At 41.3% G+C, this 19,686-nt stretch overlaps 1 protein-coding gene and 1 pseudogene across 1 annotated transcript in view; one reads left to right on the plus strand and one right to left on the minus strand.

The window, feature by feature from the left end:
- The window catches only part of CCDC175 (coiled-coil domain containing 175), a 76,477-nt gene extending 72,243 nt beyond the window's left edge, over positions 1–4,234 (minus strand). The window contains exons 1-2 of the mRNA XM_078448193.2: positions 4,042–4,234; positions 1,658–1,743 (exon numbers count right to left, since the gene is read on the minus strand). Of these exons, the coding sequence (XP_078304319.1) occupies positions 1,658–1,743; positions 4,042–4,201 (246 nt within the window). The 5' untranslated portion in view covers positions 4,202–4,234. The remainder of the gene's footprint in view (positions 1–1,657; positions 1,744–4,041) is intronic.
- A 13,041-nt stretch (positions 4,235–17,275) lies between these two features.
- Positions 17,276–18,787, plus strand: LOC132669929 (phosphoglycerate kinase 1 pseudogene; annotated as a pseudogene).
- The last annotated feature ends 899 nt before the right edge of the window (positions 18,788–19,686 follow it).

Consider the following 19,686-nt stretch of genomic DNA (forward strand, 5'->3'; position numbering starts at 1 on the left):
GAAAAATAACTATTCCATAATCAGTTTTTAAGGTGTCATTGTTAACTTATCTTTTAATCTTTGCAGATTTCCTTCTCAGAAATCATGTTTCTTTGTTTCTTGCATGCAGCTTCAATCAACTTAAAAGGAAAGACTCCAACAAAAAGGGTAATGCTGAGAAAAATCTCCTTCATTAAAAAATGGAAAATGCCTCTAGAAATATGCTTAGGTATAAAAAGAATAATTTTTTTCTTTCTTTTTTCTTTTTTAAATACATACCTACAAATCTAAACAAATAGTCTGGTGGAGATTCTTGACCTTTTTTTGGTGGGGCTTATTTTTGAAAAAAGAAAACCATCCAAAAATGTTAGTGGAAAAAAATAGATAAATCATCTCTTCAATAAATGATTGTAATGTATATAGTTATTTTATGACCTGAGAAATCCATTATATTTTATGAGTAATAAAAAGCAGATAACATAATTATACATATAGTATGATTGCTTTTCTGTAAACAAATAAAATTCAAAACAGGCATCATCTATTCCCTGAAAGTGGGAAAGACATTCATCAAAGAGTTAATTATGATTATATTAATTTAGTTTGTTATTTTATGATTAGGCTGAGATCATGGTGGTTTTTACTTTCTTCCTTTTACTTGTCTATTTAAAAAAAAATCCAGGGTAAACTTTCAGAATAGTGAAAATTTGTTACTTTCAAAAACGGAGATTCCACAGCTCAGATATCACATGGAGACATACTAGATACTTTTAAGAAGTAACAATAAATATTTTGAGCCCTTCAAACTTGGGAGAAAAACGTAACCAAAAAGAAAAAGCAGAGGTAAAGGTTTCCATGGGACCACAGTGCAGCACCACACAGACGCCTAGTATTTCCATATATGTATTCAATTAAGTGGGATCCTGAAGTATAATGCTGTAGTATACATACACAACTACATATAATCACAGAAAAATATAATTATAAAAGAGGTGAACTTTTCTCAGCAGTCTGCGGACTCAAACTCATTTACTTTACGCCACATTTCTACATTTTTAGGTATTTGATGTATAGTAGATTTTTATTCACTATTTTAAAATCAAATGAAGAGACCTCGCCATTCTCACTCTGTGGGGAAAGCACTGGAAACATCATCCAGGGCCCAGGAGGGCCCAGCTTGTGACACTTCAAAAGGAAATTCTTTAAATATTTCTTTGATGGGGCCAAGTTACCATAAAAAAGAGTTGCTTTGTTTTCACTGACCGGCACTGTCTGGTCAAATAATCTTTCAGCAGTTACATAAGAAATTGCTTATAACGAACTGAGTAAATTGGCACCGTGCATGGTTTATACATTGGGGTCAAGCATTTGCCCACGTGGCCCACCCCTTCACTGAGCTCCTTTAGCACAGGTACTGCCTCTCCTAAGCAGGCCGGCCTCCATCCATACATAGCACAGGTCCTTAAGTCAGTGTCCTGAATGGAAAACCAGGCAACATTCCACAGCTGATGAACACTGGGGCAAATGCTCAGTAAACTGAGGTAGAAATTTTCTTCACTCAAGGGAAATAGTTTCCCTATTCATCTATTCAAGTACCTTGAACAGAGGTGGTGCTAAATTAAAGGTTAATGAAGAAGTGGAAGATTGAAAAAAATAGCTCTTAGAGATAATACAATACCAATTTCTTAACAGCGATAGCAATGTCCTTAAGAAAGGTCCTAGCTTCTTCGTTGCATTTAAAATAGTCACTTTGCAGTGATTGTTCTAAAAAAGGAAAAAAATTAGAAAATGAAAGATCTCTTACGTGTTAGTCCAAATTCTATTTAACCTTTTAGATCTAGCTCAAATGCCTGCCCAGCTGAAAATTATATCTTCTATCTCTGAATTCTTCTAGTACTTAATATGAATCTCTTTTGAACATGTTTCCTATTTCACAGTATTCTAACTTAGGTATATATTTTATGCTTCTTGAAGGCAAACCCTATCTTTGCATCTCTCATGATAGAAAGAAGGAATCTGTATAGAATGGGACCAAAAATTCAACAAATACTTAGGAAAGGAAGAAATATAACATGCCTATAATGTAGGTGTGAGAATGTTTTCATATATATATTTGTATACATGTAAATATAATATTATGCAAAAAAACCCATTCATTTAATTAACTGTTTAAAAGTCCCTTATGTCACTTCTTTTTCTGTGCCAATATTTTAATCCTGGGATGAGAGTAAATGTTTGAAAATTGGTAGGTGTGACGAACACAGAACTTCTAGCCCTTTTCATTCCCTGACATATGAAAAGTGTCTCCTTTCCCTCATACACCGTAAGCAGGAGGCACATGAGAAGAGAGGCTTGTGAAATATTAGCAATGGTAATGGAGACAAGATACATAATGAGTGGAAAGAAGGAAGGGAAAAAGGATGAAAGGAAACAGGAGGGAGAACAGAGGAAGCTTTACTTACCTTGGCTCTGTCACCATTCATGTGAACACCATTCATGTTTTACATGTATTATGTAAGTTGATTACTATAATCTTAGGATGACTCCCATGTCACAGGTGAGAAATCTGACTTTTGAGTTTATGTCAAGAGTCTAGATTCAACCCAAGTTGGTGTGACTCGAGTCCTTGCCCTTAATGGTCTCTACTCTCAGGAGAGTAGACAGCAATTTCTGCCCTGAGTTCTGGGGAGCATGGATTCTCTTAATGAACGAAGCTCTCAAACCAAGTGAAAATCAGTTACTGGGTTTGCAAACAAGTGTGCGTTAGGAAGAGACAGGCACTGCCTGTTATCTCCTTCCCCTTCTTCTATTGGAATAAATGAGCACAAGCTGTTCCCACTTGCAAACAGGCTGGAGAGCTGCGTATTTGATAACCACACCTGAGGCTTAATGAAGTTTTTTTTTTTTTCTACAAAAAACTTTCTTAAAGTCCAGAAATTATTCGCAGAAAAATATTTGCACATCGAAGTGCTGGGATTAAATGCACATGCCGATCTAGAGATGGAGTATAAAGAGAATTCAAGGCCCTAGCTCTATCATTTGGCAATGACCTTGGGCACCTGTAACTCATTTAGGTCTCTGGTGGTTAACATTCTTCATGATAATATTCATCCAAGCTTATCTCATAGGAATTGTGAAGTTAAATTAGTTCATCTAAGAAGAAAAAAAGAAACTATCCCAAACTAATAGTAACATTATGATAAAAGTCAAGATGATTACCTTGAACCCATGAGAAGCTGATGTTAAAGAGAGGAGATGCTTTGTTGTTTGGCCTAAATGGTTTATGAGCTAAACGAAATGCCCTTTCTTGGACCATATCTTACCTTAAACTTAGGTGCCTTGATTGCAGGTTCAGCTTTCTAACTGAAGAGGCATTTTAACCTGGACCTATCCAAGGTATCATGTTTGCATCCACTAAACATTCATGTCTAATTTTCCTTGTCTAACACAACAGGAACTTCTTAAACACTCCCTTTCTTGTTTGCCTGTTAAATTCTCCACTTTACCGTGGCAAAATGTTGGAGGAAGTTAACTTGCAAAGAAAAGGCAAGAAGGGAGAAGCTGAAATTAAATGCATAATCTTTTTTTCTTTTGTTTTTTTAAAAGTAGGCTTTGGCCCAACAGGGAGCCCAAGGTAGGGCTTGAGCTAAGGAATCTGAGATCAAAGGTCCACCCTTAACTCACCAAGCCACCCAGACACCTCTGAAATTAAATGCATCATCTAAATGCGGGTGGACACCCCAGTCTCAGGCAAATGGCAGTGGCCTGAGAGTTAAGGATTTGTCCAGGATTTGTCACCAGTCATTAGTGTGAGCTGGGCCAAGTCACTTTAGTGGCACTAGAGCAGGAGAGCTGAACCCTGGGTCCCACCAAGCCGCCTCTCTCTCCCCCAAGGAACCTGAGGAGGCTCTGCTTCAGCCAGGGACTCCTGGGGTTCCCGCAGGCAGGTCCCCACTGAGGGAGGCTCACCCCCCAACCCCCCCCCACCCCACCCCACCCAGTGCCAGCTAGATGCCACTTCCGAGGCCTCTCCCTTCCTCCCTGCGCCCGCAGGCTTCTTACCCACAACAAAGAGCTGCTCCAGCGCAGCGGTCGCGACCGAGGAGCCCAGGGAGGAGGGGAAGGTGCATAATTCCAGGGAGGGGCCGGTGGAGACGGCTGCTGCCTGCAGCAGCACCTTCCGGCTGAACCCCAGCTCTGGGGACCAGGAGCTCAGGGCCATCTTGCTGCCCCTGCGCGTTGCCTACCAGGCCTGACGCCGCCGGGGCTGCCGGTTGCCACGGGCAACAGAGACGCGAAGGCCCCGGGCGCCCCCTGGGGTAGATACCTCCCAAGTAAAAGAACCTGAAGTTAAAAGAAATTTCAACCACAATAATTAAGCGATCCTGGAGGGCTGGGCCGCTCTTCAGCCGTCCTTTCCTCCTTCAGTTTGCATTTCTTTAGCCTGGGTCCCGGATTTCTCTTGGGCCACTGGAATCATACTAACGATCACTTTTGAACACACTTCTGTGTCAGGTACTACAGGATGAGCTTTCTGGACAGCAGCTGGCTTAATTTTCACAAAGACTTTGTGAGGCAGGTTCAAGTACGATCTCCCCTTTTTACTGTCGAGGAAACAGGCAGGGGTGACTAAATGATCTGCCCAGGGTGACAGAACATAATTTTGGATTTAAAGTGGAGTCTATGTAAATCTCTCCACTATGCTGCAAAAACCCTCTTCTAGAACCTTCCCTGTATCTTCTGGTCTATCACTGAGCACATTTTTATGTTGAATCAGTGATTCTCCTCTGTCTTCTTGTCAAAGGATGAGCTCTTGGAGGCAGGGATATTATTTCTTTTTCTCTGCATCTCGAAAATTCCGCCCAGTGCCAGGCTCAGACTGAGGGCCACTGTTAGTTCCCCTTTCCTCTGATTGGTGAGAAATCAGCAAAGATGCTTTAATCCTCATCTTATAACTTTACAGATGGCAAAATCAAAATGATAGTAACAATGACAACAGCCATCATTTGTTAAATGCTTACTACGTTCAGGCACCTCCTAAGTCCTTTACAGTAACCCATTTAACGTTTAAAATATCTTCTGAGCTAGGTATTATTTCCCACTTTCAAAGGACGACACTGAGCCTATGCCCTGAGTCACTATGCTATACTGCCTTGGAGAAGACGTGGCACACCAATAACAAAACTAGTTCCAGAATCCAGACCTCCTTCCAGGGAGAGCCATATCCTGGCAGTGAACACTCTCCTGGGTACCCCCTTCTGCTAGACTTGGTCTATTGGCATTCAGATCTCTCCCTGCTTTTCTGTGCACCCCTCTGTGTGGCAGGGGCCAAAACCTGGAAACTACATTTCTCAAATACTCTTGCCAGATGGTTTCCTACGGTCCACCAACAGGGGACACTAGAGGGACGTTAGCGGGCTGGAATCCATTCTCCAGGAGTGGCAGTTTCAGACCACCATAGTTGAGTGCAAGTCCCAGCCCTTTTGGTGGCTGCAGAGATGGCAGGAGTGGGAGCCACTGCCTCCTGCAGTCTGCAACTGCTCAGCAGTCAGCGTGGGCGTGTGGGCATGGTGCAGGGCTGTGGCAGCTCTGTGGGTTCTTTATGTCCCCTTGGGTTCCTACAGACCTGTAGCTCTTTCTTTCTTTTTTCTTCTTCTTTTTTTTTTTTTTTTTTTTTTTTTTTTGAGAGAGAGAGGGTGCAAGTGAGCGAGGGGCAGAGAGAGAGAGAGAAGTGGGACTCACCCAGGGGTCATACTTTACCCGGAGCAGGGCTTGTGCTCACCCTAAGCTGGGGACAAGCTCGCCTGATGTGGGACTTGAACTCACCAACTGTGAGATCATGACCTGAGCCAAAGTCAGATGCTCAATGACGGAGCAACCCAGGCACCCTAAATTCCTCTATCCTTGAGCTACCTAGACTGGACCATCCCAAGCCAACCTTTATGCCGTTACCAGAATGTTCTTTCTACTACCTCATTTGGACCACATTGCTCTCATTGTCTATGAATGAGGACAATCCCTAAGGGGGCATTCAGTGCCCCCTTCCGCCCTTACTGGATTTTTTTTTTTTTTTTAGATTTTATGACATTTTATGTCTATTTCCTTCTTGTTCCTATTCTTTTTCCTGAACATGCTTTCTGAGGTATTTCCAGCTTCTACTTTGACTCATAGTTCCTTTTATGTGGGATGACCTTTACAAAATCCAAACCATCCTTTTCAAAAGGAACTTTATTAATCCCCAAATAGAAATCTAGAAAAACAACATGAACAAGGACTTCATAAAAGAAAAAAAAATCCCATATTGAAAGAACATTTAAAGAAATTAGCAGTCAAAGAAAAAATAATGCACCCATTTTCCTCATCATATTGTTAAGATTAAAAGGAATAATAATTCAAAATGTTGACACTAGGAGTGTGAATAGTATACTATACCTTGTCCTCCAGACAATTTGGAAATACACATAAGAAGTCTTAGCATATAGCAATACTTCTAAGAACTGTTTCTTAAAAAATCATTACAGGTGTATCCACGGACACTAGCATGATCTTGTTTATTTCAGTTCTATTTTAAATAGTAAAATATTACAAAGAGCGAAAATGGTTTATGGTAGGACACTGGTTTTATTTTTTATTTATAATTTTTTTCAAACGTTTATTTATTTTTGAGAGAGAGAGAAAGAGCATGAACAGAGGAGGTGCAGAGAGAGAGAGAACAGAGGATCCAAAGTGGGCTCTGTGCTGACAGCAGTGAGTCTGATGTGGGGCTCGAACTCAGGAGCCATGAGATCATAATCTGAGCTGAAGTCAGACGCTTAACGAACTGAGCCACCCAGGTGCCCTGGGACACTGGTTTTAAATAATCCAAGGGACAGCTGTGTGGCATATCCTGCGAGAGGCATGTTTATGAGGTAAAGTGAGAACTACCACTAACCAGATGAGTGTCTCTTGAGCAAGTTAATCTCTCTATGGATGCCCTCCAGGGTCCTGGTTCTGAAGGGATGGTGGTGGTTATAATAGTTCTTAGTCCACGGGATTGTTGTAAGGATTAAATTATGTCAGTATTTAATGCTGTGTTCAACACGTGGTATATACTCAAAAAAACACTAATGGTAAAATAATAATGTGGTAGCTATTAAAAATAATGGGTAGAAATTTACACACACACACACCCACACACACAGTTCCCACGAGGTTAAGTGGAAAAAGCAAGTAGCAAAAGAGAGGTGTAATATTCAATTTTTATATATCCATATAAATGAATATAATGTATACAGGTATATCTCTATATGCATATGCATGGGACATGGTCTGGAAAGAATTATTCAGTAAAACGTTCACTGTGGTTATATCTGGTTAGTAAAATTATGGGTGTGTGTGGTAGGTAAAATAATGACTCCCCAAAATGTCCTTATCCCTGGAATTTCTGACTCTGTTATGTTACATGGTAAGGGGTAATTAAAGCTGCAGATGGAATTAGGGGTTATAATCAGTAGACCTTGAGATAGGGAAAGTATTCTAGATTATCCAGATGGGCCCAGTGTAACCACAAGAGTCCCTAGAAATGCAAGGAGGGAGACAGGAGAATCAGTATCAGAGTTAGAGATTTAAAGACACTGCCTTGCTGCCTTTAAAGATGGAGGAAGGGCCACGAGCCAAGGAATGCAGGTGGCCTCTAGAAAGTGGAAAAGGAAAGGAAAGAGATTCTCCCTTTAAATTTCCAGAAGAAACATAGCCCCGCAGACCCCTTGATTTTTAGCCCAGTGAGACTTCTAAAGTCCAGAAGTGTAAGATAATAAATCTGTGTTGTATTAAGCCATTAAGTTTGTGGTAATTTGTTACAGCAGCCATAGGAAACTAATACATTGGGTAATGTGAACTTTTTTCTTCACAGTATTTCTGTATTTAAATATTTTTCCATAAGCATATATACCTTTGTCGTTAGAAAAAAAAATAAAGCTTTTTAAAATAAAACATAAAGAAAACATATGCTTAATATAATTGTCTAAAAAATTTTTCTGATCCTTCAGTAGCTATAGATGCTGTTCACTGAGTCAAAAGCCACACCTCACTTCTCTTATGCATGTTTTTTACTTCAGTAATACAGATTTATGTTTCACTTAATATTTTTTAAGTTTATTTTTTTAGTAATTTCTATACCCAGTATTGGGCTCAAACTCATGACCCAGAGATCAAGAGTTGCATGCTCTTCCAGTTGAGCTAGTCAGGTGCCCCTGTTCCAGTTATTTTTTTTTTCAAATTTTTATTTATATTCTAGTTAGTTAACATATAGTCTAATCCTGGTTTCAGGAGCAGAATTTAGTGATTCATCACTTACATATAATACCCGGTGCTCATTAGAACAAGTGGCCTCCTTCATACCCATCACCCATTTAGCTCATCCCCACTCACATCCCTCCATCGACCATCAGTTTGTGTTTGTTCTCTATTATTAAGAATCTCTTATGGTTTTCTTCCCTCTTTTTTCCCTTCCCCGTGTTCATTTGTTTTGTTTCTTAAATTCCACATATGACTGAAATCATATTTGTCTTTCTCTGACTGACTTATTTCACTTAGCATAATACATTCTACTTCCATCCATGCTATTGCAAATGGCAAGATTTCATTCTTTTTTATCACCGAGTAGTATTCCATTGTATATATAAACCACATCTTTATCCATTTATCGGTTGATGGACATTTGGGTTCTTTCCATAGTTTGGCTGTTGTTGATAATGCTTCTATAAACATTGGAGTATATGTGCCCCTTTTAATCTGTATTTTTGTATCCTTTGGATTAATACCTGGTAGTGCAGTTGCTGGGTTGTAGGGTAGTTCTATTTTTAACTTTTTGAGGAACCTCCATACCGTTCTCCAGAGTGGCTGCACCAGTTTGCCTTCCCAACAACAGTGTAAGACAGTTGCCCTTTCTCTGCACCCTCACCAACATCTGTTGTTTCCTGTGTTGTTAATTTTAGCCATTCTGACAGGTGTCAGGTGGTATCTCATTGTGGCTAACAGACACATGAAAAGATGCTCCCCATCACTCACCATCAGGGAAATACTAATCCAGTTAATATTTTTAAGGCAGACTTTTGCTCGGTAGCCAGGACCACATATTAGAATTCCCCAGTCCTATGCTGAAATGGATTTTTTATTTATGGCTAACAAGTTGTTTTTGTTTACCTTTCACTGCTAACAGGGCCAAGAGAACCCAACTGCTGCCTGGAGTTTGACCCCTCAGTTGCATAAGAATATATATCCCCCTGTATTTAGGCTCATTGCAGTTTCTGCAGTATCTGATGTTTACATGCTCTTTGAGGATGATACCTCAAATTCTTAATTGTGTTTCTAGACCCTGGGTTAGACCTGGCCCACATACCATTCTTGGTAGATGTCTCAAGCATCTCACATTTGCAAAGTGGTTGCATGTTGTAGGGCTTGCATGCAACATCTCACATCTGGAAAGCGTTGTATGTTTAGTCTATCAAGATCCTTGATGGTTCAGTACTGGACCATGCTCAAATCCTTGAGAAGTGAGACTTCTAGCAAACCGAGTCTCTGTCGTCCTCGCTCTTAATGTTACCAGTGCCAAATGCAGGGCCTAATATCTGGCACATGGCCTTGCCTCCCCATCAGTGGTTGGTCAATAGGATCTCTTTATCAGTTTATCTCTTTATCAGCTAATGATCATGCCATTGTTAACATGTTGTCTTTCATCGTCAGGCTTGTTGCTTCATGGTCACAGATGGCTATTGTAACCCCAGACATCATGCCCTTGTACAAATCAGGAAGAAGTGGAAAGGGGCCACATGTAGAAGCCCCTCCTCCCTTTCATCAGGGAAGGAAATCTTCCCAGAGTCCTTCCAACACACTTATGTCTCAATAGCCAGAGCTGGGTCACAAGGTCACCCACAAAAGGGACATTTACAACCGTGAGTGTCTGGATTTCCAGCTTCTGTGGAGTTGGCAAGAGAAGAGGCTTCCAAATAGCTAGAGGATTGCCAATGGAATGTCACCCACACATGTGTTCTCCAGACTAATATTTATCATCTGCAACATCAGGGCCAAACCAGTTGGTTGGGTGGGCCTTTCCTAGGGGTTGTAAGGGAATCAGTGAAGCTTCTAGGATTGAATAGAAAGGATGTCTTGGGGGCACCTGGGTGGCTCAGTAGGTTAAGCGTCCGATTTTGGCTCAGGTCATGATCTCGCGGTTTGTGAGTTCAAGCCCCACGTCAGGCTCTGTGCTGACAGCTCAGAGCCTGGAGCCTGCTTCAGATTCTGTGTCTCCCTCTCTCTCTCTGCCCTTCCTCTACTTGTGCTATCTCTTTCTTTCAAGAATAAGTAAGCGTTAAAAAAAAAATAAAAAAAGAAAGCATGTCTTGGTTCTCCCCTATATTGGTAAGATCTCCCCCATTTAAGCCTTCACATTGATTTTATGCCTAGGTAAGCAAGATGGTTATACATTAAACAGAGATTCCCTACCCCTTGGACTTCTCGCAGCTTCTAAAGTGCTTATCTCAAAGTTAGGCTATAATTCTCAGCTTCCGTGACTCCATCACACAGTCATTTGTGGCAAAATGGTAGGAAGAGCAAGTCCCCTAGTTAATGCCAGATTGTTAGAGAAGCAAACAGATGGATTAGTGCCCCCTGATGGGAGTTATGCCAAACCAGGAAAACAAGGCATTACCAAAGAAGGGTAGACTATGTTGGTGTTTGGAGCAGCACGTGATTAAGAGTTCTCCTTTTCAGGGGCACCTGGGTGGCTTAGTTGGTTAAATATTCGACTCTTGATTTTGGCTCAGGTCATGATCTTGTGGTTCATTGGATCAAGCCTCACCTTTGGCTGTGTGCTAACATCAGAGATGCTTGGGATTCTCTCTCTCCCTCTCTTTCTCTGCTCCTCCCCCGCTTGCACTTGCATTCACTCTCTCTAACAAATATTTTTTCTTAAAAAAAGAGTTCTTTTCGACTTTGTCTCTTGACTACTTGTTTTCATCCATCATCGGCAATTTCTTAGGGCTAGACAGATTTGGATCAAATAGTGATGGCATCATTTGCTAGTGATTTTAGATTGGCTTGGGTAGTTTAACCTCTTAATCTCCATTCTTCATTTGAAAAATGGGATTTTACACACTGGGATTCTGAAGCTTAAGCAGAATAATGATATCCTTACCACAGACCCCAGGCTATTTCCTATCTTTTCCTTCCACTAAATGGAAAATAAAAAACATTTCTTCTGGGGGTGCCTGGGTGGCTCAGTCGGTTGAGTGTCTGACTTCAGCTCAGGTCACCATCTCACAGCTTGTGAGTTCGAGCCCCGTGTCAGGCTCTGTGCTGACAGCTCGGAGCCTGGAGCCTGCTTCATATTCTGGGTCTCCCTCTCTCTCTCTGCCCTCTCCTGCTCACGCTGTCTCTCTCTGTCTCTCAAAAATAAATAAGATAAACATTAAAAAAAAATTAAAAAAAAACCAAAACATTTCTTCTGAAATACAAATGCTAATGTCCTTTCTGTCCCCCTCACCTTCCTTAAACCTCTCGGTCATTCAAACATTAGTGAAAATTGTTGCAATTAAATCAAAAGTTGCTGTCCCAGAGGTGGGAAGTCGGTTTTGTTTCCATGTCCTGTCTATTGGATGGCAGGGACTGCCTAGCATGCTCAGTTAGGGAGAGTTTTGACGGCAAACATTGGCACAAAGGGAAAGAGCCTGCCAGGCACCAGAGAAAGCCATGGCTGCACATGAGCCAACATCTGACTTATTGGTTCACGTGTTGATTGGGTGCTTGCTGTGTGCTGAACATTGTGCGAGCACTGGGCACATACAACAGAGGCCTATAGTGGCATCGGGGAAGGCCTCTCTGAGGAACGAACACCTGAGCCATGAGAAGGAGCCAGATTTCTCTTGTTACTCTCTTAGAGAAGGAAAATCAGGGTTCGGAGAGAGAGAACACAAAAAGAGTACAGTGAAAGAAGAGGAAGATGAGAGAGTAGAGGTAGGAATCTGGAGATGTCAGCTGTCAATCTCACAAGATCCTCCTTTCTTTTTGTTACGCCTAGAAGTTTACTTTCTCTGATGAATCCAGATCAATTGGATCTGGCTTTGTCACATCCTAACACTCTAATCAGTGCTTTGACTAAACACATGGATAAGATCTGTCCTCTGTTCTTAAGAAAATGGCCCAGAAGTCAGGGGAAAAGGGTAGCTTCTGAAGTACAGTTCACAACCAAGTGTAATTCCTGTATGGTATAGGGTGGTATCACACCCCCAGAGCATTTTGTGCTTTTACAACACGTGCATTTTATAACTGCTGCCATGAGTTATGTAGTCTTTATCATCATCCCCCAGGGCAATTATTATGATTATCTTATTTTTCAGAAAATCACACCAAGATGAGAGTCCATCATCTTGGGGATAACCTTGGGACAATGACAGAACAATCCTTCTGACTCCAAGTCTGAGACACATTCAGCTCTACCAGAGCTGTTTTGTGACTCCCCAACCAGGGCAGGGAGCTGGGGCTGGGGTGGGGATGTCAGCAGAGTCACGGAGTGTGGCCAATGAGCATGGGGTGCATGGAGAGAAGCAGGAGCCCACCAGAAATTTGGGTGGTGATTTCACCGTAAAGGGCCTTGAATTCTAAGCTCAGGAGTTTGGATTTTATGCTTCCGGCCATGCTGCTGTGAGAATGTTGATGGAGAACAGATTAAGCTGCTCCCTGCTGGCAGCTGCTTGGTAGTTGTTTATTTTTGCCTAAGGTAACATTTTATGGTATACAGAATGTCATTATTAATTACAGGCATTGTGATATTTTCAAGTGAGCATCTGAAGAGTAATTAGAAATTAAATTGGGCCTGAAACAACAATGCCATATTTAGCAAGAATGCCATTCTTCTCTGAAGTCACTGATGTTTCAGGTGGCATCCTTATTTAGAAAGTTAGCAATGATTGGGGCACCTGGGTATCTCAGTCCGTTAAACGACTAACTCTTGATTTCAGCTCAGGTCATGATCTCACGGTTTGTGGGTTCAAGCCCCATGTCAGGCTCTTTGTTGACTGTGTGAAGCCTGCTTCAGATTCTCTCTCCCTCTGTCTCTGCTCCTCCCCCACTCTCTCTGTCTTAAAAATAAGTAAACATTAAAAAAATCTTAGAAAGGCAGCAATGATGGTATGAATATAGCAATGAAGGTAACACTTAGCATTTTTTCTAGGTATTTCCAACACTCAAGATCTTTAAGTAGCAGCATTCTTCTTTTCCTTATTTTAATCTATTTAATTTTTAGAAAAAAATTTTTTAATGTTTATTTATTTTTGAGGGAGAGAGAGCACAAGCTGGGGAGGGGCAGAGTGAGGGAGACACAGAATCCCAAGCAGACTCAGGCTCTGAGCTGTCAGCACAGAGCCGGACACGGGCCTTGAACTCACAGATCGTGAAATCATGACCTGAGCCAAAGTCGGTCGCTTAACTGACTGAGCCACCCAGATGTCCCAATGTAATTTTTTTTTTTTCAAAAAAAAATTTTTTTTAATGTTTATTTATTTTTGAGACAGAGAGAGACAGAGCATGAATGGGGGAGGGGCAGAGAGAGAGGGAGACACAGAATCGGAAGCAGGCTCCAGGCTCTGAGCCATCAGCCCAGAGCCTGACGCGGGGCTCGAACTCACGAACCGTGAGATCGTGACCTGAGCTGAAGTCGGACGCTTAACCAACTGAGCCACCCAGGTGCCCCTGTAATTATTTTTAAAAAGTGTTTTAGATATGATGATTCATCTGAAGATGATTCAGTAAAGATCACTGGAGTAGGTAAGCTCTCCATTTGATTTAAAAATCTGTCCTCTCTTTTTTGTCTTTAGCAAATTTAGAAAATGTCAGATAACACTGGCTGACTGTTCTTTCCATATATGGCTGCAGTTGAGATTTTCCAGATTCATTTGGAAAATAAAAATATAAGTAAGTCATTCCAGCTTTCAATCCCATTCCTTCCCACCCCCTCAAGGACCTTTCTCAATCAGCTCCCCCTCACCTCATGTGTTAGTCAGAACTCTTGCCCAGGCATCTTACTAAACCCTTCTGCCACCCTCCCTCTCTGTTTCCTGTCATTACCAAACTTCTTAAGTGTGGTCTACATCTGGGCAGTTGTGCATCCCTTCACCATGAATTCTAAATTGCCTCCTCATCTTCTAACAGCCTTTCCTCAAGCCCCATTCCCACCCATCTTCTTTCCTGAAGGATCCAATATCATTACCCACTTTCCCCAGACCTTCTCTAGAAATTCATTCCTCATTGGTTCTGACTATTCCCCCTTCACTTCCCCTCTCTCTGGCTTCTCGTCTTCTTCCTCCTGTTTGTTACAAGGGGGTGATCTGCCTGGGCTCCATCCTTGGTCTTCTCTTCATGCTCTCTAAACTCCTCCCTCTACGGAAATGAGTCTATACAAATAACTCTCAGGGTGTATCTCTTGCCCAACCTCTCCCGAAACTACTGGTCTTGTAGACTAAACATCTTCATCTGGCTGTGCTGCAGCATGTCGAAGTCAACCTGTTCAAGATCAAAGTCTGCATTGAAGGTGGTTTCTCTGCCTACTGAGATGCCAGCCCATCTCAGAGCTGTCTCATTCATAAATTCTTCCTTGATCCCAATAATCTCAGAGCCTCCAAAGCACTTTGTTCAAACTTTTCATGGATGGCAATTATCCTAGACTGAGTGGTCTTATAGTTTTCTGTGTAGTTTTTCTGTAGAATTTATTACTAAATAGCTTGGTAACCTTTCTGCCTTAATTTTCTCATCTGTAAAATGGGGCCTTCATTGTAACGTACTCACGAGAATTAAGCAAATTAATATAAAGTGTTTAAAACAATGCCTGAAACAAAATGAGCCACTCCATAAATTTAGTTGTTGCTATTATCTCTATACTAAGAACTCTTTAAAAGAGAGGACTGTGTTTTACAACTCTTTGAATCTCTTGTAGCACCCAGCATAGCAATTCGCACATAACAGATGCTTAAGATATTACTGACATGGATAATAGGAAAAGAGCCATGTATTCAGAATTTTTAAAAATATATAATTCAGGGGCACCTGGGTGGCTCAGTTGGTTGGGCTTCCGACTTCAGCTCAGGTCATGATCTCACAGCTTGTGAGTTCGAGCCCCGCGTCGGGCTCTGTGCTGACAGCTCAGAGCCTGGAGCCTGCTTCAATTCTGTGTTTCCCTCTCTCTCTGCCCCTACCTAGCTTGTGCTGTCTCTCATAAATGAATAAACGTTAAAAATTAAAAAAAATATATATATATATATATAATTCAAAATCTTCCGCAGTTCAGCATTTATTAGAAAAAAATACTAGAGGAAAAAGGCAACTTCCTCAGGGTCTCATACCACTTTTGTAACCAGGCCAGTATGGCAAGAACTGACATTCATGAAGACATTAATGATCATTGCTATTACAAGACCCTGAAGGACATTTTGAAGCACCAGATTCTAAGTCAATTGGTTCTAAGATTGGTTCCAAGTTAATTTTATTATACCTGAATTATTATTCAATTTTTATTTAAAAATGGTAACTTGAGGCGCCTGCGTGGCTCAGTTGGTTAAGCTTCTGACTTCAGCTCAGGTCATGATCTCACGGTTCGTGAGTTCGAGCCCCGCGTCAGGCTCTGTGCTGACAGCTCGGAGCCTGGAGCCTGCTTCGGATTCTGTGTCTCTCTAACCCTCCCCACTTGAGCTCTGTCTCTCTCTCAAAAATAAATAAACATTTAAAGAAAAAATGGTAACTCTTACTTAACCATGATTTCACAGTTAATGAGATTTCTGAATTCTCAGTTTTGCCAGATGAATGAGCTTCTGAAGTTGAGAAATGAATTGTCACAGCGGCTTGAGCTATTACGATTTCTTTTTCTGTTGCAATGTGGATGCGTGTTACGGTTTAGGATGAATGTGTGTGTAAAATTAAGTCATGGTATAGAGCTCTTTAAGGTTTGTGCACTTTCTTTTTTGCCCCTGTTGATGGCAGGGTTGTTAGGTAATGCCTGAATAAGTACCTTCTTCTTTAATCACAAAGGTCAAAGCAGCAAAATTGTGTGTTTAGGAAAATACTCCATCCTCTGCGGTTAAGCCTTTGGAATTTGTATGTTCTTCCAATAAATGCCCATTTATGGTTCATATACTTTAGTGATTTTCTTTACTAGCAACCAAATAGTCTTGCTGAGTCAGCACTGCTTCTGAGCTAGAGACTGTAGGAAGAGGGGCAGAGAAACACAGGAAAGACGGTGTCACTCAATGGTAAGAGCCCAGACAAACAGGGTTCCAAGTCCTTGCTTTATCACTTGGTAGTTGTGTAAACTTGTGTCAGTTATTTAAACATCTTTAGTTACAATTTACTCATTTGGACAATACATATAAAAATATTAATCATGTAGGATTTTGAAATTCTGAGGATTAGAAACGATGTTTGTAAAGAGCCCAGCATAGTGTCTGACTCAATGATGCTATATCATTGCTAAAAGGTGTCATTTAATAGTCTTAAAATAATTGTTTTAAAATGATCTATTAACTAATAAATCAGATAGCTAAATTACATATATATTAGTCAATTGGCTTAAAACATTTAATATAATAACCAACTTGGAATTTAAAGAATGCAAATAAAACTAAGGTAAATGTTTGTAAAAATGAAAAAAGTTAAATGTACTTTACCTAATAAGAAACCCTATAAGCCCAGGAGGAAAGGCTCTTGGTTTAGCACTGTTCTTCCCAATGTAGGTAGGGAGATTAAAGACTCTGCCATAAACTAGGCACCCACATGGGTTCACGCAGATAACCTAACAGAACATAATAGAGTCCCTGAAGAAAGCTCCATCTATTCTGTTAGGAATATATTTTGTGGTAGCCAGCATCTGGGTGTTCTCTCTCACTGAGGGGAAACAAAAAGCCACGGGCTACATCCCATTAAGCAAAAAGGAAGACGGTATCAATTTGCCATCAAGAGATTATAGAGGAATAGATTCCCACGATGCAGGGCTCAAACCCACAAACTGTGAGGTCATGACCTGAGCTGAAGTCGGATGCTTAACTGACTGAGCCACCCAGTGCCCTTTAAATTCCCTTTTGATTTCCTTTTTGACCCAGTGATTGTTTAAGATTGTATTGTTTAATTTCCACATATTATGTGAGTTTTCCCATTTTCTTGTTTTTAATGATTTCTAGTTTCATTCCATTGTGGTCAGAAATGATACACGGTATAATTTTATCTTCTTAAATTTGTTAAGACTTGTTTTGTCAGTGATTCTGCGTGAGATTAGAGCACACGTTGGCCGCCTTCTTCTCCGCTGTTTAAGCCTTCAGCCTTGCTGCCATTGAATTGCCAAGATGTCGCTTTCTAATAAGCTGACTCTGGACAAGCTGAACGTGAAGGCGAAGTGGATCATCATGAGAGTGGACTTCAACGTTCCAATGAAGAACAACCAGATAATAAACAACCAGAGAATCAAGGCTTCCATCCCAGGCATCAAATTCTGCTTGGACAATGGAGCTAAGTCAGTTGTTCTTATGAGCCATCTGGGCCGGCCTGATGGTGCCCCCACGCCTGACAAGTACTCTTTGGAGCCAGTTGCTGTAGAACTCAAATCTCTGCTTGGCAAGGATGTTTTATTCTTAAAGGACTGTGTGGGCCCAGAAGTGGAGAAAGCTTGTGCTGACCCAGCTGCTGGGTCTGTCATCCTGTTGGAGAGCCTCTGCTTTCATGTGGAGGAAGCGGGGAAGGGAAAAGACGCTTCTGGGAATAAGGTTAAAGCTGAGCCAGCCAAAATAGAAGCCTGCCAAGCTTCACTTTCCAAGCTAGGAGATGTCTATGTCAATGATGCTTTCGGCACTGCTCACCGAGCCCACAGCTCCATGGTGGGAGTCAATCTGCCACAAAAGGCTGGAGCTTTTCTTGATGAAGAAGGAGCTGAACTACTTTGCCAAGGCCTTGGAGATCCCAGAGCGACCCTTCCTGGCCATCCTGGGCGGAGCTAAAGTTGTAGACAAGACCCAGCTGATCAATAATATTCTGGACAAAGTCAATGAGATGATTATTGGTGGTGGAATGGCTTTTACCTTCTTCCTTAAGGTGCTCAACAACATGGAGATTGACACTTCTCTGATGAAGAGGAAGCCAAGATTGTCAAAGATTTGATGTCCAAAGCTGAGAAGAATGGTGTGGAAATTACCTTGCCTGTTGACTTTGTCACTGCGGAAAAGTTTGGTAAGAATGCCAAGACAGGGCAAGCCACTGTGGCCTCTGGCATAACTGCTGGCTAGATGGGCTTGGATTGTGGTCCTGAGAGCAGCAAGAAGTATGCTGAGGCAGTCGCTCGGGCTAAGCAGATTCTGTGGAATGGCCCTGTGGGCGTATTTGAATGGGAACCTTTTGCCCAAGGAACCAAAGCCCTCATGGATGTGGTGGTGAAAGCCACTTCCAGGGGCTGCATCACCATCATAGGTGGTGGTGGAGACACTGCCACTTGCCGTGCCAAATGGAACACAGAGGATAAAGTCAGCCATGTGAGCCCTGGGGGTGGTGCCAGTTTAGAGCTCCTGGAAGGTAAAATCCTTCCTGGGGTGGATGCTCTCAGTAGTGTTTAGTACTTTCCTGCCTTTTGGTTCCTGTGCACAGCCCCTAAGTCAACTTAGCACCTGTTGCATCTCTACTTGGCATTAGCTAAAATCTTCCCCCACGTCAAGATTCAGCTAGTGGCTAAGAGATGTAATGCCAGGAACCCTTAAAACAGTTGCACGGTATCTCAGCTCTTCTTTACCGCACCAAGATACCATCTGAATTTCTTAGTGACTAAACCGTTGTGCATTCTAGATTGCATATATTTATATTTTGCCTGTTAAAAGAAAATGAGCTGTGTTAGCTTCCCTGTTTGAAGTAGCTTATTCTGATTAGCTTTGGCGTTGTTTCACTGCTCAGCATGGAAATAAGATGAAATTCTAACTGTGGGAGGGTAGGGTGACAAACTCGGTGATCTATTCAATAAATAATAAAAGTATCCATTGAAACTGGAAAAAAAAAAAGACTTTTTTTGTCATCTAACATGTGACCCATCATAGAGAATGTTCCATGTGCACTTGAGAAGATTGTGTATTCTTCTGCTGTTGGGTGAAAAGTTCTGTATATGTCTGTTGGGTCTATTTGGTCTCTAGTGTTGCTCAAGTCCCTTGTTTCTTTCAATCTTTCTGTCTGGGTGTTCTGCCCATTATTGAATGTAGGGTGTTGAAGTCTCCTACTATTATTGTTTATTGTCAATGTATACTTTCATATCTGTCAATATTTGTCTTACATATTTAGATATTCTGATATTGGATGCATATATTTTTACAACTGTTATATGTCCCTGTTAAACTGACCCTTTCATCATTATATAATGACCTTCTTTGTCTCTAAATACAGTTTTTGACCTAAAATCTACTTTACCAACCAGTTTCATACTTGAGTCTCTTGTGTTGCTGTTTAGTGTCCTTTCATTTCTACTTGAACCCCCCCCCTCCTTTAAAAGCCAGAAGGAGCTCATACCAGTAGAATCCCTTTAGAAGGAAACTGTGGCCTAGGATACAAAAGAATTCATTTCAATTTATTCATCAAAGAAAAAGTGAACTAATTCTGTAATGTTGAATGTATCAAAAAGAAAAAAATCATTTTGAGGAGCTTAAATATGGTGCCCAGTATAAA

This window comes from Panthera onca, chromosome B3 (assembly GCF_046562875.1).
Source record: "Panthera onca isolate mPanOnc1 chromosome B3, mPanOnc1 haplotype 2, whole genome shotgun sequence".
NCBI classification, from domain to species: domain Eukaryota; kingdom Metazoa; phylum Chordata; class Mammalia; order Carnivora; family Felidae; genus Panthera; species Panthera onca.